At 44.1% G+C, this 22,821-nt stretch overlaps 1 protein-coding gene across 8 annotated transcripts in view; it reads right to left on the bottom strand.

The window, feature by feature from the left end:
• The window catches only part of NCOA6 (nuclear receptor coactivator 6), a 47,427-nt gene extending 28,419 nt beyond the window's left edge, over positions 1-19,008 (bottom strand). For 5 of the 8 annotated variants that reach the window (XM_074843471.1, XM_074843476.1, XM_074843477.1 and 2 more), the window contains exons 1-7: positions 18,935-19,008; positions 11,558-11,660; positions 5,995-6,147; positions 5,617-5,891; positions 2,425-2,580; positions 1,724-1,873; positions 164-295 (exon numbers count right to left, since the gene is read on the bottom strand). In XM_074843471.1, the coding sequence (XP_074699572.1) occupies positions 164-295; positions 1,724-1,873; positions 2,425-2,580; positions 5,617-5,851 (673 nt within the window). In that variant the 5' untranslated portion in view covers positions 5,852-5,891; positions 5,995-6,147; positions 11,558-11,660; positions 18,935-19,008. The remainder of the gene's footprint in view (positions 1-163; positions 296-1,723; positions 1,874-2,424; positions 2,581-5,616; positions 5,892-5,994; positions 6,148-11,557; positions 11,661-18,934) is intronic. The other 3 variants (XM_074843473.1, XM_074843474.1, XM_074843475.1) reach the window with 3 other exon arrangements.
• Positions 19,009-22,821: the final 3,813 nt, after the last annotated feature.

The following is a 22,821-nucleotide window of genomic DNA, read 5'->3' as shown; positions in this document are numbered from 1 at the left end:
ATGGGGGCAGGGAGGGTTGCACAGAAAGAGTAACTCCCAGAAAGGGCAGGGGAAATACTCCAGGACAATTCTGGAGTGCTCTTATGAGTACACACTCAAGCCTGTGTGCTGAAGAATAAAAATTCAAGAACATTTTCAGGTCAGTACTGGGACTAAATTTTACCACCTGGCTGTGAGGAAGGCCGAGGTGTTCTTGGCTGCAGCTCAGCACTAGCACCACTTGCCACCATAGAGGAGGGCACATTTCCACTCTGGGACATCATGACAGCTGCAGCATTGCTCATTCTTATTAAACCTTAAAAAATAAACATAAAAATTATCAAGTGTTGCAGTTTTTACATAGATAAGAACTTCAGATTATTCTTTTTACAAGAAAAAATTGTATTTCTTTAGACTTTTAGAACTGTTTGTGTGAAATAACCCGAGGACACCTATCTGTGTCTGAGAGGTTAGATTCCCTGGTATAAAACAAGCAACTTAACATCATGCTGCAGCTTTTCCTTTAGCATCAAACTTTTTAAAAAGCTATAGAAGAAAACACCACCGACTCATGAATTATTTGAGCCTGACTTGCCACTGAAGTCACCGAGTGACAAGATTGTATCGAACTTAATACATGCAGTAAGGTTTTTGCAAAATCACATACTAGAAAGTAACTGAGGGGTTGTAAGAGAGAAAAATGTCAATGTTTCACTTCCACAGGCTGCTGTTTTGTAAAACAGTTTATATTGTTGTCCTGTTGGTTATATTTATACTATTCACACTTATATTGTTGACCTGCAGGCAGGAAATGAAGCTTATGATCATCACAGTGACGATTAGAGCAGCCACTTTCAAAGCAAACCTTTCTTTAAATGTTTTACATTCCTTGTTAAGCACAATGATTTAAATACTGTTTAATCAGGTTCCTACAAAGGTGAAATGTTCTATTCCTTCTCATCAACAGCCACACATGCATCTTACATTAAGTCTAACAAAAAATGCTCCCAGTTTTCTTATTTGCTTTAAATCCTATTTACTAAGATACTAATTAGTTTATTTTGCCTTATGATTCAGCTATTAAAATAAATTACATAGTAACTTTAACTCTTCATAAAATCTGACTTCTGTAGTTAAAAATTACTTATCATGCGTATACAATGCTCTAAAATGCAGCTTAGTAAAACCACACCTCCCCGTGAAAATTAATTCACTATGATCAGATCTCAAAAGTTTATGAGAAAATAAAGAGAGAAACTAATAATGACAGTGTCCTGTCTTTCCATAATTAAAATGGATTTAACCTAAAATAGTTTATTATTGTACACGGAGTAAAGGCTTATGCTCATTTTCATAAAGGTAGACAAACAGAAAACTGTGATAATTTGTGCACATTTCAAAGTGAATTCACTACATTAGACTCTACAGCTTTAACAGTCTGTATGTGTAAAAAAAAAAACCAACAAACCAAACACCAAACCACCAAACCCTCAAAAAAGCCCCAAACAAACCAATCTGCCCCACCCAGATCACTCCAATGTTTGTGGGACAAAATGCAGTCAACTATTTAGTTTACAAAATGTGGGACACGGTTTGACAGCACAGTAACAAGAACACACATTAATTAAAATGGCAATTATAATTCTGCAAACAATAGCTGCTATAATCAGTAAAATGTTATTATTAGCTTAGTAACAAATTTCAAAGTGTATAAAGCTAAACAAATAAAAACCAAAGGAATTACCTTGTCCCCCTTGCATGGGAAACCCTGTTTCCATTCGCACTGAGTTGCTTGCTCCCAGGGGCCCATTAATTCGGACATCTTGACTTCTGTTTTGAGCTAAAGCTAAATTGATAGCACCTTCCCCTAAAAGTAATGCACCATTTGGGTGAACTGAATGATACACAGAAAAGCAGAATACAGACATTTTCAAAAGGACAGTTAAAAGATGTCACGGAGGAAGAACAAACTTCACCTGTAACATGCACTTCAGAAGGACAGTTATGCATTGTACTGCCCTCATCTTCTGGATTTCAGTTTTAAGAAGAACACACACCATGACAAGGACAAAATGCCCTCAGTTTCATCCCAAGTGTGCTCTTGGACAATTGTCCAGAATGGATATTTTTATTGTGAAATCCTCTGAAAACGTGTTTTTAAGAAAGCCTATGAAATAATTAGGGAAGAAAAATGAGGGCACATTTTGCTAGCTAACACTCAAACATTTTTCAGGAGGCTTCCTGATGCTCAGAGGATTTTCAGCTATCATTTTATTATTAAACCTATTCTTGAAAGAATAAGTCTTGAGCTACCTTTTCACTGAAGTCGCTCTTCAAATTACTAAATTAGAAGTTTTGCAACACTAACCAAGTACACAGAATTGTATATTGAGTATGCTTAACTTCTAGCTTAATGCCTTTGGAAGCAAATTAGGTGTGTAATACCTTCAATCTGAACTGAGAGAATTCCCAGGTCACGAAGCTGTTGGTTATTATTCTGAGCCAGAATTCGCAGCCGCTCTGCAGCTTCTCGGGGTATATTGAAGGTAACGCGCACGCTGTTCCAAGGCTCTATCTTCTGCAGTTTTAACTTGTTGGATTCTTAAAAGAAAAACAGTCAGTCAGTGCAAAGGCAGTTTTCAAATACGTACAATGAAATAACTTGGTAAAAAAAGCACAGCTGAGAAAACTGAAGCCATTATTTGGCTTTGAAAATGATGAGTGGTTAGATGCAGGTACGGCAGATTTCCCCATCAGTATCGGTACAGTGACAGGTACTGCCAAAACACTTCGGGTATTTTCCAAAAATCAGCAACATAAAACCTACCCAATTGATAAGCAATGCAATAGCCTACACAATCACTTGATAATATTACTCAAAAATTGAAACATTCTGTGGATAAACTACTTTGGAAAGATATGAAAATATCTAATAAAACAGATTTACTAAGTCTGTTACTCAACCAGACAGATGTGTAGAAAAAAAAAACCACTACTACAAGAATGAAACACTCATTCTTGAAAAATTTGCTCTGCAAGTGCTTGCAAAACCATCTTTTGTTTTAGAAGGCCAGTGCCAACAGTGTCCTAGCAGTATTTCATTAATTTCTACCATATTATTTAGTTTTTGAGAACAGACATACTCAATCCACTGCAAAAAAGCACATTAAAGTCATGCAAAATATTTAGTTGCAGGTCTTCTGAAAACCTATTCTACACGAGTGTTTCTATGTACATCAGTTGTTTTAAAAGTAACAAGTGGGAATTAGCAAAAAGGTAGGGTGGTCACACTGGATATATTAATCTGAAGTGGTACCTAATTAAATTATTGCTACAAAATGCATTTAAGGATAATGAAAAATATATTCCTAATACAGGTTTATAATCTTCTAGTTTCTAGCTTTGTGAAAAGGAAGTCCCTTTGAAAACAGTAAACACTGGCCCAAATTTTAATCAGACAGTTCTTCCACTGTAACACCAGATCTACTAGAAGTTTGCTAACTTTTTGATTCTGAAGAACATGTCATTTAAGAATGCCAATAATTTATTCCTGTATAGGAATCGCTTGTCCATAACTAATTCATCAAGTCCCTTCTGCTACTACAGTAATGGTATTATTAAATTCACCCTCTTCCTAACTACAAGCACATTTTTGGCTGGAAACATGACAGGAGTAGTTTTAAAACCTCCTTTTGTGGAGGTTTGAACAGTCCCGTATTTACTGTTATTAATGTTCCAATATTTTACATACAAAAATTGCATTATCAGTTTCAGGATTTCTAGATATTGTACCAGAGTTTCTCGTTTTTCAAACACTGCATCTGCCAAGTCTAAACCAATGTTATTTACTAACTCGATATTCTGAATATCCTATTTTGCTCTGGATCGGTTTAAATAACTTGTCACATGGATAATTTTTACATTAATTTGACACTGATTTTTAAAATTTGCTTTCTGATTTCTCAGCTGAGGTCTGAATCACGTTTATTAATCTTGCCATTAATATTTATAACAAACCCAGCATGCAGATGCCTCCATATAACAAAACCAACTCCATACAGCTACAGATTTGTTTCCATTCAAAAACTATGCAATTCATCTGTGGTATTAACACATATCCTTTCACACCAGTAACTATCTATTAGTTTTATGTCTACTTTGAACTGTTTATAAGATACAGCCCAAACCAGTAGTGTTTCTTCACAGTATTTTTGTTTTATCCCAGCTTTTTTACCTCCCCGAGAGATAACAGCAAGGACCCCAACAACTGACACCAGACCCAACTGACTACAGCTGGACAAAATGGAAAGAAAAGAACAAAGTGACAAAGAAATTCAGTCTGGTTATTCAGAAGTCATAGGCTGTTTTTCTGAAAAGGTATTTTACATTATTGAAAAAACAAGCAACGCAATGAGCATTTTAAAATGTAGTCTAGAAAATTAGTTTTGTTTAAACACAAAGACTGCCTGCCTGAAGAAGAAAGGTGGATTCTTCATTGCATGGCGTGATTTCAAAACACCATGCAACAGAAGAGCAGCATGCTGGGATGGCACCTATAGTTATCAGGAAAAGCTTGGTTCACAAACAGCAGAAAGAGGCGGGGAGAGAGAGTGTATGGGCAATTACGTGGCTTTTAGACTGCAGCTATATGACATCATGCCAAGTCAGATCAGTGCTGCTGTGGTCGTAGTCTCTAAGGCTCTTCTGGCTGTACGTTCCTGTTACTGCACTTAAGGCAACCTGCCTGGCTTTATCTGTTTCTATAGCAAACTGTACTAATGGCAAGAAATTAAGCCCTTAACCTGCCTGTTCAAGTAACATCAGATGAGGGGCACTGCTGGGGAAACTGGCAGTGGGGAGGGAGCATATCATTGATCCAAGCACTGACCCAAAACACCACAACACTGCACCCTTACCAAGGGAGGGCTGTCTTATGAAAGACTGTACTTCTACAAGCAAGACTACATAACTGAGCAGCTCTAAGTAATCATCAGAAGACCCCCTGCAAAGATGCTCAGACAGTGGACAGATGCTTTTTTCCAGATCTAGATGTGCTGGTAAAACACGTTATTGTCCCAAAAGCCTGTTATCACTCACTAGCTACACAGCTGTCCCTAGAGCTTGGCGGGCATACAGGGGTAAGTGAAAGCACTCCATGTCCCCCATCAGAAAAAAAAAATAAAATAAGGTAGTGTAGGTTGATGTAGCTGCAAAGGGGCAGTAACATCTTGAATTGACACAGTTACTTGAGCGTGAACCAATTCTCAGATAACTGCAGTGGTTTAAATTGGATGGGTTTGGTAGTAAAAGACATCTGTGTGGACAAGTCTGGTTTCACTTTCATATAACACAACAATGTGTAATGGAGGGCAACGAAAGAGAAAAAAAACAAGTAAAACATGGGAACTGAATAGGAGTACATTTACTAATGAAATCAGTTTTAAACAATAAAATAATTGCAGAAACTTGTACTCTGTGTCTCTGAGAAGAACAGCTCCCACATTTACTAAGAACAACCCAACAAATCTTATTACAAACTAAGTAATTCGAAAAAATTATTTCTTTGTACAAGTACCCTGACTAGGTAAATAAGGACATTTTTAAGGACAGTTTAAAAATGACAAGAAGGTACATTACCCATGTGTAAAAGGCCAGGCACATTCTCCAGTATGGTATCTAGTTTCTGCTCAAAGTCTCTGTCACCTATATTTCCTTTAAAAGCTACAAAGATTGTGGAATCCTCAGGAGCAGCCTCCTGTTTCAGTTCATCTTCCTCCAGTCCTGAATCAAAATCCACCTCTAAGTCTTCCATAGCTGAGGAGTACAAGGAGGCATATGTATCTTTTAAGTTAGGTAGATCATCCAAAACCATTGTTTCCAACAACGGGAGCCTGTCAGACGTTAAGATGATGCTTGGAAGGGAAAAAATGAATTATAGTAAGTATAATAATACATGTGTAAAGACATTAACATCTGCTTTCTATGGCATATAAGATCACCGACAGAAAAACCTACCGGGTGACCCAATGCTAGGGTCTGCGAGACAAACTGTGCGACTTTGAAAACAGTGGCCATTGCAGTATCCAAGCTGTTCATCCACCAGAACAAACAAGAGTGGTTTCCTGAGAGAAACCTGCTGCACGGGACTTGAGAAGTATTCCAGTTGACCTAAACGACAGTCAGGTAGAAAGGAAGGTAGAGGGGAAAAAAAAAAAAACAAAAGCAATTACATTCATCTCCATATTGTACAGAGGACAAGCAAGCACCCAGTACCAATTCTGCAGTGCCTGACTGCCAAGAAATTATAAGACTCACAGCAATATTTTAGTTATAGAAAGATTGGAAAACCCACCAAATTTAGTTTTAGGTACTGCAGATGCAATAGGCACTCCTTTGTCCAGCAAAGCAGTAGGAAAGCCATAGCACATTTTTCCCAGGAGAAATTTAGCATCTGACAAATATTTTGCTCACATCCAGGGAAATCTCAGGCATACTATGCCTTCTTTCTAAAAGTTTGTAAAGATTTAGGGGTTTTTAGCTGCTTACGCACCTGAAATTTGCTTCCCCTGTGCTAGCCCACAACTCCCCCCCATGCCCCTACTGAGCTTGAGTAAGAATGAACTCAGTAAATCAAGCCACATGCCTGGTGGCTTTTACTTTATAAAATGTCTAGACTTCGCAATAAACTTTATTTGACATTATGATAGTGATCTAAGCTGTTATGTGTACAGAAGTACAACCCACAATAGAAGTTATCCCTCCATCTACAGTGAGCAATACCAACGTTCAGTTAAGATCCACACTTTTCCACTCCAACACAAGCCCTTACAAGGGCTACAGACAGCACTCACTCCTCCTGGCGAGACCATTTCACACTCAATGGTTTGCAAGTATTGCTAAAGGATTAAAACCATCTACACCAACAGCCAAAGCTGATGTCAAAACCAAAAAAGGGACCTTGACCGCCGCCGTCAAAAACAAATCAATTCAACAGCCAGAACTGTCAAGACCTCGTAACTCCAAAGCTGTCGGTATTCAGCACAACCCACCCAAAACGTTTAGTTCAGGACAACGTACCCTTCAATAGGATACAGACTGGGGTTTTGGCAGAGGTTCAAGATCTCAACACAAATTAAAACCACAACTCTGAGATTAAAGGTGAGCTGCAGATACTGGCCAGAAAACAGCCTTTTCTAATAAAAAAAAATGTAACTATGTTAGACAAGCTTAGATTCACCTCTACGCTGTTTGCACACTTGCATAACGTTGATGAAGGGACACTATTACAAATGAAAAAACAAGGACTCAGAAGTCACATAATACCCTCAGCTCTTGGGCAGGTCTCTCTGCACACACTTACTGTGATTTTACAAAATACAGGTTTTTTTCCTCCCTTGCAACCCTACACCACGCTAGGCAGGCTAAATGGCATTGATGAATAATTACTTATTTTACATATAGTTACTGTCTTCATACTGCAGCACTAGGCCTTCATTCTCAAACATGACTCAAATCTCAGATTAAAAACAAAGCTAATTTTGTCTCACAAGCTCCTCTGCAGTTCTGCAATGGGAAGCAAGTAAAAATGTTTCACAGTCACTGATCTATTTCCATAGTGCTTTCGTAAGTTACTTATTATTACTATGGAAATTTTAAAGATGGGGAATAGAGACAAAAATTCATTAGCAGGTGAACATGGAGACAATTAAATCTTGGGTTTATCTCCCCAGACTTATTGCTGCTCAGCTCTGTATCTAAATTACAGGTCTGAGTGTTTGGCACCTCCCTTAAGTTAAAACTACACAGTTTCATATCAGGTGCCCAGAAAATGAGAATGAGAATTAATAGGCATCTGTGAAAAGCTGTTTTCATTGGTTTTCACACATATTTCTTGGACAGGCAACGTCCTTACCAGAGCTGGCTTCACACTAACCAGGAGAGAATTCCTTCTCCTTCTGCATCCCTACATCACTCACGACACATACACTGACTTCAGGGAGAAAGGAGCTGGGAGCCTACACAAATAATCTTTATAACAACCAAGCACAGTCACTCTGTGCACTGAACGAGGCAAGCATCCTATGAAATATAAGCACCGTATTTTGAAGATTACATAAAAATTATTTATCTGAAAATCTTGAGTATGTTTTTCAGGGAGAGAAATCTCAGCTCAATATACAGGCTCACGTGTGTTGAAAAAGCACAATGGCTTGGGGGGATGGGGTGTTCCACATGCAGTGAGAAACACTGAGTACTTCTGACAATCCCTCACAACAAAGAAAGAAAAATTTCTCTGTAAGAACACAAACATTTAAAATCTTTTTTTGAATGGAAGTGTCTCAACCATCCATCTTCTTCTCCGTGAAAGAACAGAAGACTCCTAGATTGCTTAAACCACAGTTTTAAAGACTTCATGAAAATGCTGCAGATTAGACCAGATTTCACCAACCTCACTTCAATGTGCCAAAATCTGACAGGATTCGTTGAATTTATGGCCCTTCACGAACAGTATTAAAACACAGTTTGCTGGATCCTGAAGCAGCACAGGCCTTGCTTCATTTGACTCAGAAAATCATAGGACTGCAGGGAAAACTTAAGAAAAAAAACCTCAACAAGATTGAGCTTTAAATTTTACTTTCTGGATAAGAACATGTAGCTACAGCTCCCTTCATATTTTTTTTTCCACATTATGCTCCTCAAGGATCTCTGCTATATCCATCTTCCGAGGGCTCTCTCTCTCTCCCAACACACACAGTTTAGTCCGTTCCTATATTCAGGTATAATTTATCTCAAGTATGACAGGAGGAAGTAATGATTTGCAAAATCTTCCTCTTCAGGCAGAGCACAGCACGCCGTCCATCTCAAACTAAATGAATCCCAGCTGCATCTCCCGTCCTAACAAATTCTGTAATCTCCTGGTTATAGGGTTGACTTCCATAAATCACAAGCCAGCATATGACCATAATTAGCATGTACCTTCGTTCAACACTCTTTCACATAAACACAAAAAGCTCTTCGCGTAAGCACACACAGGTAAAACTCTGGTCATTCAACAATTTCTGTAAACTAGATGAACTCTCGGCAGGCTACAGAGTATCTTTGATGAGTAAGAACCATACCTGAACTGATCTGCATAACCACAGCACGTTTCATGAACCTGAGCGTTCATGCTCACATGGCAGCACAAAAAGGTCTCCGAGTATCATTCTCCACTCAAAGAACATGCATGGCCTCCTTCCTGCCCCTGAACCCTGTTGTTTTAGAGTTTCCAATGTAATATTTCCCGTTACACAATTGTTTCTAGAAACTCAGAGCAAGTTCAGTGCTACCACACGGCAACCATCTACCCATGAATCTGGCCTGGGACAGGCTAAGCAGCATAAAAAGTGTCATGTTTGTTTATTATAAAGTTGGTCTTATTCAGTATAGTCTAATTATTAAAAATATGTAACTGAAGAAAGAGAGGTGGGGATAAATAGCCAGATAAAAGACTAATAACCAAAATGCACCTGCACTATTGTCTGGGGGTAGGGGGTGGCAGGGGACAGCCCATGAAGAGCGTCCAAACTGAAGGACACAGGGCACCCCCCGGGCTGCTGAAGGCTGCAGCTCCCAGGTACCCTTAGCATATGGATGGAACAATTGACCGACTAACATGTGCAAGACGGAGACTCTCCAGAGGAAGAATTCACGTAGGGAACAGCGATGGCACAGCCTAGTTCTGGGCTGATGGACAGCTGGGTCCCACTGCACACCACGGGGAACCCAGAAGGCAGTTTGTCATGCCATGTGTTGTTCCCCACCAACAGCCCTGATAGTAAAAGGAAGCCTGCATGACAAACCCAGTGCCAGGTGACTGGGCAATACTTAGAAAATCTCATCCAGTCCCTGGGAGAGATGGGATTAGAGCAAAATCTGAAACAGCCAGTTGTCACTAACTGGGGAGCAGCTGAACACCAGAAAGCCAGCAGGCTCTGGAGTGCCAGCACCACCAGATGGAAGTGCTGGTCTCGGGGGTTAAAAAAGCAAAAGGGGAAAAAAAAAAAAAGGTATCTTGGTATCCTCATCCTAAGATCCGCTCAACTGATCCAAACTTAAGGTTATGTCAGTTTGTTTCTTAAACAGAACTTGAAACCTCTTGTGTTGCTTTCTTCTAACCATTGCACTACACAAAGCAAGTAAACCAAAACAAGGCTTTGTCTAGTAACTTGTCTGAGGTTTTCTGCCACAGTCTATTGATTTACAAGCTGTTTATACATTTCAGGCAACTCAGAATAAACACTTTCACAACTGATGTCACACCAGAACATGCACCCTCTCAAAACAAATACGCAAGGAGCCCAATTAAATAAAAAGTACTAAAATCCTGTTCTATGCCTGAAAAAGTACTCTTCCAAATTACACAAAAGATTGGAAAGGGTGAGAGCAGAAGGGAGGATGGCCTGCTGGCCTTCACTAGCGGATGGCAGAAGTCAGCACTGAGCAGGGTCCTCACCCTCACACTGACCATTATTTAAAGCTGCAACTGGGAAGACAAAGAAAAATCAGTCCAGAATTGAGACTGCAATGAAGTTCTCTGGGGAATCCAGAACTGAAAGTGAAGAAAAAAGTCTCCGATAGTAGTAGCAACATAATTTCTGAAGGATACAGAACCCTCCTTGCTTCTGCCTTCACTGAAAAATGGTTTTCAAGCAACTTAATAGGACAAAAAAAAAGGAAATCAGCCAAAACCATGTCCTAAATAATACATCTGAATGTTTTCTTGTTTCCTGTGTTTTAGGTGCCAGTGAGAAAATATGTAAAGGTATTTATTCAGTTTTTCAGGATGGGGACGGAGGTTTAGCTTTATCAGAATACTGCTGAGAGGATGGCTTTCTTTTAATACGTAACATATACACACATGCACCCACACAGGCATACTTTTAAATCATACCACCTATAAAACCCAGAAAAACTCTGATCATAACACTGTCTTCACTGCAAATTTGTTAACAGTGTACTACCCTCCTACAGCTGTCTCAACCACTTTGTTGTCTAGTATAGTGATCTTGGAGCTTATCAAATGTGACCAATGAATAAAACTATATACACACAACCATTCTATGATAAAAGATTAAAATGACACACCTGATTTTGGCAAAAATACACAAAAAAAGACTTTTAAACAAATTCTAGACAAGTGTCATATTGTTACACAAGGAGATTAAAGAAAGCTAAGAATTACTGTTTAATACAAATACCTAAAAGTAAACTTAAACACGCAGTAAAATTTCCTCTGAAACAACTTATCTAGGAGTAGTTCCAGTAATTTTGAACTTCAAACTTTGGCGTTAAAGAGGGGTAACACCACAAAAGTGTCTCAACTGTTCTCTTTCGGAGCTAGGTCTGAGAACAGCTACAAAGCTGATGGCAAATGCCCGTAGCCCTCTATGGCAGACTGAAAAGTCAGCTCTGGAGACAGCCCAGCCCCTCAAACACACAGAGACATTAGAGGCAAGGACCTATTAGTGGGACAGTTCAGAGGAAAATATGTAAGAATGAGAGATATCCAAATGCATCATATGCTTATTTTACCTACCAAAACAAATTCCACAACTTCAGTATTTTGTGGCAGGTGACAGGTCTTCAGGTAATTCCAGACTGGCAAGCATGGTTAAACAGCAACTCCCAAAACTGTAATCCTGAAAGAAAAGCACCATGTTCCGTCAGACAATGATGCAAGTAACAAAAATACTGAATATAACAGTGAATACCTTGATTTTTAATATGCAGTTTTGCACCAAATCCAACTCTCTCCTTAGTAATGTAAAAAGCACGTGTGTTACTATATTCAAACATTAACAGCAAAAACTGAGGATCTGGAAAAATCAATCTTTCATTACAGGCAAAAACCTGATGTTTCCCTTTGCCTGGAAATATCATTTTATTCTTCTAAAGATTCCAAGTTTTATCTAAAATAATGTATTTATTTAAGTCTTAAGATAAACTCTTCTAGATTAAATTCATCTTCAGAAAAAATAAACTGGCACAACTAGGATGCGCTTCAGCTCATCCTAAGCAGGCGCCTAAACCAGCCCAGGTTCGGCTTGTTCCAAAAACACGTTATGAGCTTGCATGACCAACTCAGACGACATTTTTACTGCAGGTGGCCAACAAAGTGAGGTGAATCCATCCCCAGAACCTGCTCCTGTTCCCGGTCTCATCAGGTTGCACTCAAACCTCTCAGGGTAATGAAAATGCAGCAGTAAAGCTAATGGCTTCAGCAAAAACAAAACACCGCCCCTCAAACCAAGATGATTAATATTAACATCCCAGTGCTGCTGTTCAAGGAAATTTTCTGCTTACATGCCAGCCTGCTCATCAGTGGGGAAGGGGACTACCCCACAACAAACTGGGGAAACAGAAGAGGGAAGAAGACTCAGAAAGACAAAGCAGAAATTTGCTATCTTCTATCCAGACGACAAAGTAAAATCGCTTTAAAAGCCTCAGTGTTGTGCCATAGCCTTTGCACTTCTGCCAGCCCAGCAACTCAAAGGGAAGGAAAGAGTATTCACATTAAATCAGATCATATATGCTTTGTAGCACTTTTAATAGTCATCTGACACTTTTCACCCTGTGGCATCTTATTTCTAAATAAGCACTGTAATTCAAGAAGGAGTACAGTACCAAGTAGAAGACGCAAGTGGTTAAATGATAAGCAGTAAATTTGCTGTTTCCAGCTATATGCAAACTTGTCTAAATACCACGACCAGACACCAAACTGACAAGCAAAACCAAAATCTGAAATACAAAAGTTTTAATATCGTTTATTAAGTGTAAGCCAAAACTAAAAAAGCTCTCCATGTTCCATAGCAGATACTGCACTAGCTCTATTTTTTCACCTTTTTTATTAAAGGTTGTTTCACAGATTATTTTAGGTGGCCTAAAATTGAGTCATGTAAACTGGCCTGTTATCTCCAAAGCCACGCTAAGAGTTCACGTGAAGGGACAGTCCTTATTTGCCCAGTAAAATCTGCTTTTAAGGCCTCAGAGCTGACAGCCCCCATTCAAGCCATGCATGCCTTGGCAAGGCAGGGGCAAGAGTCAGCATCTGGCTGAAGGGTGGTGAACTGGAGAGATCATCTGAACTCCCTGCTGCAAGGAACTGAGGGGCTTTTTGTTCCTCCAATTCTCCCTTTGAGGGGAAGGGTGACCCTCCCTCACCACGAGTGGAGGGTGTGAGATGGTCTGCAGACACCCAACTGCTCCAGAGAAGAGAGGACTGGGAATGACAGGCTGCCCTAGCAAACTCCAGTAAGAAACTGAAGATGGGCAGCCCAGGCTGTGAGAACAACAATTAACTGCTGCTGTCTCCATTCCTGTTATACACATGAAATTTGGTTAAGGAAAATAACTAATCAACATTGGTTCATTAACTCCAGCTTTCATTACAGTAAGTTATCTGAGAGAGACCTTGGAAATGCCTAGAGACTGAACGCATACCTTAGCAGACAGCAAGGAATCCCTGAAAGCAGCCCTGCGAAGCGTTCCATCTACGCAGAGTTCTGGCTAGAGCTTATGCCTTCCCAGGTGTCAAGAAAACCAAACAACTATGTCTGCAGGAAGGCAGGCTTCCTTCACTCATTCTGATACAGAACTACTCACCACTCCTCACGCTGTTCTGCTGCACTCCCATAGCCCTCAAGCATAAAACACCTAAACCCAAGTGTTTCCGACAAGGAGAAAATTACAGCTTGTTGTAACACATACGACCTTTTGCAGTGATATCTTCATGTATTTTGACAGCAGGTTTAGCAGAACATTGGTTTGTTAAAGTTTCATAAAGTTTGTTGACACCCCACAACTCATGCCAAGCTGCAATGGGCACGTCTCAAATGAGCCATTAATTTTTATTTCAACAGAATTTGACTGACGAGATCATCAGGGTTTCTTTAAAAAGCAAGATGGTAACTCCAGAACGAGTTTCAACTGCAGCTAAGTTAGCCACGTAGTAATTCCTACTTTCAGCAGCTGAGATAGATACCAACACAAGAAGGCTGCCAGTCTTCTTCCTAAGTCACCAGTTAACTCGGAATCAGCAATTTTCTTGGAAGCTGTAGTCTACACAGTGTACTATTTGAGCAATCACCTCCCATTAGCTGAATTATTAATTTCACATGTTAAGGATATCTCCATTTGGAAGAAATACCACAGCTTCTAACAGATTAATACTATGACAGAGCTTTGCAGCATGTAACTTTTCACAAAGATTCATCGATGCAATCAGCAAACAAGTACAATAAGATGCTATTTAAAATCAGATGCATCTTGACAAGAAACTGTATTTTATCTTGCCTTCCAAAGGCTATGAGAAAACTCCTTTTCAAGTAGCAATCTATTGTTTATGTTGCAACAAGCGTTTTATTTAGAGTTGAGTTTAACCACTACCGAGCCCTTCTGGGCTGACATGCCCCCCAGGTACTCCTTTATCACCAAATCCTCACTAAGCTTCATAAATGCCGATATAACCAGCCCAGGTATTCTTGTGATTACCAGTTCTGAACTAAGGTTTGACTGACAACTGCACCTCTTCGCTGTTACACAATTCTTCCTTCTTACATGTAATAAAAGTCTAGCAAATTTCACTAAAGTTTTTAAAACTATGAAATGTTATAAAGTATGAAGAAAAGATTTAAGCTAAAACAGCTTAAAGTATTCCTTTGATATGAGGCACTCAGTAACACAGAGACTGTTTTCCCTGACCAAAAAAAACCCCACCTTCATATAACAGAAGCAGGTACAGCTTTTGTTAAAATCAAGATTGTTCAGAGTTTCTTGATTGTATAAAAACTCGCAGTTTATTTTGTGCTGCTCTGGGCTTTTGGAAGAATCAAGTTTCAAGCGTTATTTATTGTCACTACTGCTATTAAGAACCACGTAATCACTGGTCAACTCTGCACCTTCCAATAGAACTAGGATGCTGCAGAACTAGACAGCAACACGTTCTTGTTGGGATGGGAAGAGCGCCCCAAAATAGCCTTAGAAGGAACACTTCCCCATGCTGCAACCAAACAATGAGACACTATTTCTTGTCCAGTATTATTCTTAATTGAGCCTCACTAAAAAAAATGGTAATGTTTTTGTCTTGGGAGGTTCAGCTCCTACAGCCATAGTCCCAAGACTGCAACTGCTAACCCCTCAACTTCTCTGGGAAAGACACCCACCAGAATCGCCAGTCTGAGCCTTGTAGCTCATCTCTCATGTGCTCTCCAGTCACTGATGGCAAAAACGATCTTGTTACAGACGCTAAAGCTTCCAATTTATCAGGAAGCAAGACAGAAATAACTCCTCACATTTTCCTTGTATCATCCAGCAAGGAGGGAAGCTTGTGAGAGCGTGCCTGCGCACGTGTATGCAGAACAGGGGCTTGCATCTAATTCAGTCTCTGTAAGTACTCCCAGAAACCATGATGAGAAACGCCATCTCATACCAGCTGCACAGTCTTGGTAGGCCATTTGATTTTTAAAAGAATAAAAATTATAAAATTGATATGCACAGGACTTGGAGAATTTAATAGCATGCATCTTTTGGTGGAAATAACTAGATCAGTCCCTTTTATACATCAAACCTCAAGCTCAGGCTCCCACATATGCAACTCAGTAGAAGCAACTTCCTGCCCCAAGTTACCAGTTTACATGAAGACAAATGAATTTAGACAAGGCATCATTCATCCTCTGTACTTTTCAATTTTCATACAAATCTGATCCAAACACCTGTTTAGGGTTATGCTTCAAGACTACTCACTGAAGCTGGAGAAGCAGGCAACTGTCCTCTCAGTTCCAAAAAGACGATGGCTCTCCCGAGCTGTGGAGGCCCCTGCGCACCTCCCTCCTTCACCCCAGCTCCCAAACCAGCTACGCTGTGACACGCAGGGGTCGCCTTTCTTTTTTTCCAAATAAATAAAGAAGGGTTATTTACTGTGACACAACCTCAAGGCTGCAACATATGTATGACAGAATTCACTTCTTGTTTATATTTTTAATTACGACAATAGCAATTTTTGATGTGCTATTCAGAGTGCTGTTTTTGATGTGCTATGCAGCTGTATCAAGCAGGATGCTTGTTAATAGCATCAACTAATGACAGAAGACACACTGGATGGAAAACGACCCCCAATGGACTGAGAAAAACCCCAGGCTCCTGGACCTCTGGAAAACTTCCATTACTATCCTTCTGTGTAATCCAAAGCTTAGATGAACTTTCAACTCCATCACTGAAAAGCCTTCTTTCCTGCCTTCCTTCTAATTAGCCAGGACACTAGACAAACTGAGTTTCACACACCACCTTGAGCCAAACCTTCAGCTACCAACACATACAAACTAACGAACTATGTGGCTGAAATGCTCAGTCATCTGCAACAGGTAGTTCCTGCTGAAGAACATCAGTGATCTGCTCTGGAGGGGACACCAGAGTTCGTAGCAGCATCAAGACAAAACACGAAATATCCACGGCTTCAGCAGAGCAAAGATGAGTTGGGCATCTGGCTAACACATCTCACCGCAGTTTGACAATGCATCTTCCCTGCCTCAGGTCCGTGTCATCCAGGACTTTTCTCCTTCCACTTCTGCCCCTTAACTTCTACCAACCCTACGCCTTCTCTGCCATGACTTCTGCTCCAGCCCAGCGTTAAGGAACAAGTCTGGTTGAACACAGTTTTTGCAATACACAGGTTTAAGTCTTGCTGTTCAACAGTCTACACACTAACAGGCGTTCTGCTCACTCGTATTCTCTCTATGCCACAGCGTTTGTATTTCTCAACAGAGACCGCATGATTTTGAAACAGACACCACCATCATGCCTTCTGCCCTTCAGAGGTACACTAGTGACCTATAAAATGTCACTATTCCCAATGCAATCAAACTGTTACAGACTCGTTAACTCTTTGATATCTTCAGTAGCAATCCCGTTGCCACTGCAAATCTATTTAGTTATCAGTTTTGAAATATTTAACATCTACTACAAAGGCACGCAATCTTTGCCAGTATCATACTTAAACAGAACAAAGAGTGGCGTTACGATCATTCAGCAGAATTCATCTCTACACCCCCATATTTTCAAGTATTGAAGCCACTGAAAAATGAAAACGCTATCACTTAGTTTAGGGATGCACAGAGGGGGCCTGGATTTCTCAGGTTTCCCCACACACAGTTTTTTTTCATTTTAAGGAAGCACCTATTTTTTTTACTAGAATAGTGTGAAATTACTCAGTTGGAAGCCTGTTGTAAACAACTCCTCCCTCCAAGTCCTATAGAACAGGCTTTCTGGAGAGAATGGCTGGAGAGTGCTGCCGGGAATTTCTCCAGCCAAAATCCGAAGCCTAACAGAATACCCTTCTGTAGGTTTAAAATACCAAAAACCATCATTTCTCAATAGATCAGGTCTGTGTGCAGCCTCCCCCTTTATATTTTTTCCTCATAGGAGAGTCAGGATACAGTATTACTGTGACAAATTTCCTGATAAACCCGGTTAATTTTCAAAGGAAACCACGCGGCTCAGTGAATATTTGAAGAGCATATGAATTTCTAGCAAACACCTTGATGTCTTGCTGTAAGGTAGCACGTTTAGAGCAGAGACTGGCAGACCTGGCCATTTTGGATACACGCCTTGAGACCTTTGTTTCTCTCTGTACAAGATGCGTAGAAAAGCTGGGAATGTTTGCTAGAACTGGAAAAGAGCTGCTAAATCCAAAGTTGTGGTTATTACACTTGGCGACCTTTTTTGAAAACGCCAAATTTGTTCCCTGTTCTCATATGGGAAATACTAAAGGATATTTTAGCTAAAGAACCAGTCAGAATGAATACAATGCACAATTATAAATGCCAACAACAGGCAGTGTCTTTCCTCTAATAAAATTCGAATGAGAAAGGTTTTAGGGGAATGAGCACAAATGTGCCTGTCCGGAAGCTGAGGGGTTATGAGGACACAAAGCTCGTAACGCTACAATTTGCGGCCGGCTTTCAAAACCACCCCAAGGTGAGCGACAGAAAAGCTCTCTGCTTCCCATTCCCCAAAGAAGTCTGAAGGAATCAGAACCCTGTGCTTTCTGAGACGTTCTAAAAGTAGATGAAATTTAGAGAAAGGCAGAAACCAAACGGAGGGAGTAAGTTACAAAACCCCTCTGACTATATTAAAGAGTTACCGAGGAATTTAAACAAAAGCTTGGGTTCAAAGAAACGTCAATGCATCCTTGCTGACATCTTACAAAGACGTCAACGCCCGCATGAGGTCAGGGCTGAGAAACTAAAATCAGAAACAACGTCCTAAGTCGACCAGAAGTTCCCGTGGCTGACAGCACCCCGACTGCTTCCCACCTCTAGCTCAGAAACGCTTTCCTCCCCCGGGAAACACAAGGCTGCCCTGGGCACAGCGCTGCAGCCCCGAGCGACCACCTCTGGGTCTCGGACCGCAATCGGGGGCGCAGGGCTGATTTTAACAGGTTGTGCGAAAAAGGCTGAGATTTGAGCGTCGGGAGAGACGGGGCCGGTTCAACGGCCACCCCGGCCGGGGCAGGCTGCAGGCCGCGGCCGAGCGGGCTCACCCGGCGCCGGGGCCCCAGGCCGCGGCCCCCCGCAGCGCGCTGACAGGCTCCTGCCGAGCGAGGTGGAGGGGGGCCGGCAGCCCTCGGCACCCCCCGGCCCGGGCATCCCGGCCCGGCCCCACGGGGCGCTCCGCCGGCGGCGGGCCGGGCCCGCGCCCCGCCAGGCCCCGCTGCCCCTTCCTGCCGCGCCGCCCGCCTGCGGCCCGCGCCCGCCGCCCCGCGCCCGGCCTGCTCCCCGCCCGAGCCGCCGCCGGCCCTGACACTGCCGGGGCGCCGCTTCCGCCCCGCCGCCTCTTGTCACGCCCGCCGCCGCCGCCGGGTCCCCGCGCCCCCCGCGGGCGGCGGAGAGGCCCCGCCGAGGGCCCGCCCCGCCCTCACCTGGCGCTGCCGCCGCTGGTGGCGGCCGCGGTGGCGACGCCGCTGCCTCCGCCACCGCCGCCGCGCCCGCGCCGCGAGCGCGCGCAGGAGGGCGGGGGCCGCCTCGGCGAGAGGGGCGCGCGCGGGGCGGGCGGGGCGGGGGGGGAAGGGGGGGTGGGGGGGGTGTCGCGCGCGGCCCGGGGACGCCCGGGACACCCAGCGCAGGCCGGCGCCGCTCCGCCGCCGCCGCCTCCCTCCGCCGCCGCGGCACGTGACCCGGCCCGCCCCGCGCCGCCCGCGCGCGCCTGCGTCCGAGCGCGGGGAGCGGGCGGGGGGGCGCGTGGGGCTGGTGCGTGGGCGGGGCGGAGCGTGTCCCCCCGCGGGCACGGACACACGGACACACGGACGGACGGACCCCCCCGGCGGGGCTGGGCCTGGGCCCCGCGGGGAGCTGGGGGGCCCTGCCCCGCGTGGGGCGGGAAGGGCCGTACCCCCGCCCCAGAGCAGGGGCCCCTCCCGCCGCGGGACGTCGTGGCTCCTCCGCCGAGCCCGGCCCCTGCGAAGGGCCCTTCCCGCCGCGGAGTGGGGCGGGGGGGCGCCCCGCGGGAGCCCCTTGGCGCGGCGGGGTCGAGGGGTCCCGCGCAGCCCCCGCGGGGGGAGCCCGTGTGCGGCGGGGCAGAGGGCCTGTGCCTGCCCGGGGGGGGTGGCGTCCGCTTCTGTAAACGTGTTTACAGAGGTATTTCCTGGGGGACGTTTAAGAAAAAATAATAATTAAGGCCTCTGTTGGAAATTACTGGGAAACAAGGCTCTTCACCCAGAGGAACTTTTCATCTGCAGGTTTCAGACTTTATAAATATCAATGAATTCCACTTTATTTAGATTTACCACAGGGGAGATGGAAAAGAAGCCAGAGAGTGACCTGATACCGCTTCAGCGAAGGCCGCAATGCTGAATTTTATTTAAAAGTCTGTTTTTCTGGTTAATGACCAGGTCCGCGGTGCTGCAGTCCCTGAGGACACCTCAGCGCGGGGGCGCTTACAGCAGCGGTTATGCCCCAGCACAGCCCTCGCCTCGTCCCTTCACCCAAACCTTTATCGATGTGAGAAATGAGTAACACGGACGGTGGCACCGCAGAAACGGCTCTTGTTCTCCCTGGCAGTCATTGCTTTCAGCAGAAAGCCCCTACCCAGCGGAGGGAGAGAAAAGAAACACGTGGCAATTACTATTTCAGGCTAGTAAAATAATCAAAAGCGCTCTGTGGGAAAAATAAAGACTTTGGTCCTGCAAAAATACGTATGATTAACAGCAGTAACTCGAGCAGAGGTGCTGCGGGCCCGCGGAGCTGCACAGCTGCAGCCAGCCCTTGCAGCCCCCCCTGACACCGGCTTTATGCAGATTCCTGCAGGGGAAGTGACATGAAAAGAGTAAAACGGGGTTTAATTTTGTAAAACCTTTATTTAATTATTTTATTATTTAATACAATAATCCCACATCTCATTCACCACTCTAGCTTGCAACACAGAAAAAAATCTTTTTTAAATTAACGTATAAACGTATTCCATAAAAAAACCAAAACACAATAATGAACATCATGGTTAGTGTATGACTTATCTTAATAATTAAATATTGTTGATGTGCGGAAAGCTGCAAGCAGATTGCTTTTTTCCTTCATGTTTGCATCTCTAAAGCTCCCTGCCGGCGGACAGGCATTGACTAATTCCTTCGGAAAGGATTGTTCTGCTCATGTCTTTTTCTATTTATGTCTTTATCCCAGCTTCTGGGATAGGGACCCCACCTCCAGCACCTCTCCAGTGTGCCACAGACAAGCGAAAGCCCTTCCCCCAGCCCCGGGAGACCCTCAGAGGTGTCAGAAGAGGAGATGGGGTGTCAGTCACAGGGGTGGTAACGAGGGACGTTCCTTACACCTGATTGTCTCCCAGGGAGTTTCTGTTTGCATGAGTGTGAATGTTTCCCATGCTTTGCCTTACTCCACTCTTCTTATCTTTTGAGACAGGCTGGAAACAGGAGGAAGCTGAAAGACTTCTTCAGTAGCCGAGAATCACCTTTCTTCCCCACGTGTCTTCATGCCTTCCTCTATTTCAGGAGACACTTCTCAACCCAGTTGCATTTAACTTCTTCCTCCTCCTCCAGCCTGATCCTCCCCAAAAGGCTCATGCATTTCCCACTCTGGCACAGTCTGATCCAAAGAATCCCCACGCTTCCCACCGATCCTGCTGTGCTTGTCTTGCAAGATTGTCCTTGGTGTTTTTTTTTTTAGCTTGGTTTTGTATGTGTTACCTACATTAATACTGGGCACATCTTGTATACCATAGCAAACCAGAGCAAGTATCACAGAATCGTCTAGGTTGGAAAAGACCCTGAAGCTCCTCCAGTCCAACCATGAACCTCACCCTGACCATTCCCAACTCCACCAGATCCCTCAGCGCTGGGTCAACCCGACTCTTCAACCCCTCCAGGGATGGGGACTCCCCCCCTGCCCTGGGCAGCCCATTCCAACGCCCAACAGCCCCTTCTGCAAAGAAATCCTTCCTAAGAGCCAGTCTGACCCTGCCCTGGCGCACCTTGAGGCCATTCCCTCTTGTCCTGGCACTGGTCCCTTGGTTCAAGAGACTCATCCCCCCTCTCTGCACCCTCCTTTCAGGTAGCTGTAGAGGGCCATGAGGTCTCCCCTCAGCCTCCTCTTCTCCAGACTAAACCCCCCCAGTTCCCTCAGCCGCTCCCCATCAGACCTGTGCTCCAGACCCTGCACCAGCTCCGTTGCCCTTCTCTGGACACGCTCGAGTCATTCAATGGCCTTTTTGGAGTGAGGGGCCCAAAACTGAACCCACTCATCGAGGGGCGGCCTCACCAGTACCGAGTACAGGGGTGAGATCCCTTCCCTGTCCCTGCTGGCCACGCTAGGGCTGATACAAGCCAGGATGCCACTGGCCTTCTTGGCCACCTGGGCACACTGCTGGCTCCTGTTCAGCCGGCTGTCAATCAACACCCCCAGGTCCCTCTCTGACTGGCAGCTCTCCAGCCACTCCTCCCCAAGCCTGTAGCGCTGCTGGGGGTTGTTGTGGCCCAAGGGCAGCACCCGGCACTTGGCCTTAGTGAAGCTCATACAGTTGGCCTCAGCCCATCGCTCCAGCCTGGCCAGGTCTCTCTGCAGAGCCTCCCTACCCTCGAGCAGATCAACACTCCCACCCAACTTGGTGTCATCTGCAAACTTACTGAGTGAGGGTGCACTCGATCCCCTCGTCTAGATCATCAATAAAGATGTTAAACAGGAGTGGCCCCAAACCCGAGCCCTGGGGGACAGCACTCGTGACCAGCTGCCAACTAACAGAGCTCAGGGGTAGAACACTATTTTTCAAAACCTGAGTTTTCTGGAAGCACAATATTGAGGTATGTCAAAAATTAATCCCTGTTCTCTCAAAATAGCTTTGCTGCAAGTGTGAGGAAGCAAAGGGCCGGTAGAGCTGAAGGGACACCAGGGTGACAGGACAGGACCGAGGGCCCTCTGAGGCATCTCTGCTTAAGGCCAGCAGCTGGAGGAACCCAAAGTGGGTTTGTCCTCCTGCATATTGCAGCTAGTGAAAGGCATGTGGGTGCCGATGTGTGCGGCGGGAGACCGACTGGCACCTGGCAGTGGTGAGAGGGGAATAACATGACATGGAGGACTGCAAGGGGGAAGAAATATGGGACAGCTCAAGCATTACCCACCCTGGCATCCTGCTGCTTGCACACGCAGGCGTGTCTCTGCAGAGAGGTGCACTGCAGGCAGATCTCCGGGGCTGAGCACAGGCTGGATCCACACTGTGTAGCTTAAACATTTCTAGATGTCACCTGGCCTCTGTAGGCCATATCCAAGACAGGAGGTCTTTTGGGGCTAGATCTGTCCTGTC

Source organism: Strix aluco, chromosome 17 (assembly GCF_031877795.1).
Source record: "Strix aluco isolate bStrAlu1 chromosome 17, bStrAlu1.hap1, whole genome shotgun sequence".
NCBI classification, from domain to species: Eukaryota; Metazoa; Chordata; class Aves; order Strigiformes; family Strigidae; genus Strix; species Strix aluco.
This window is presented reverse-complemented; position numbering and strand designations above follow the sequence as displayed.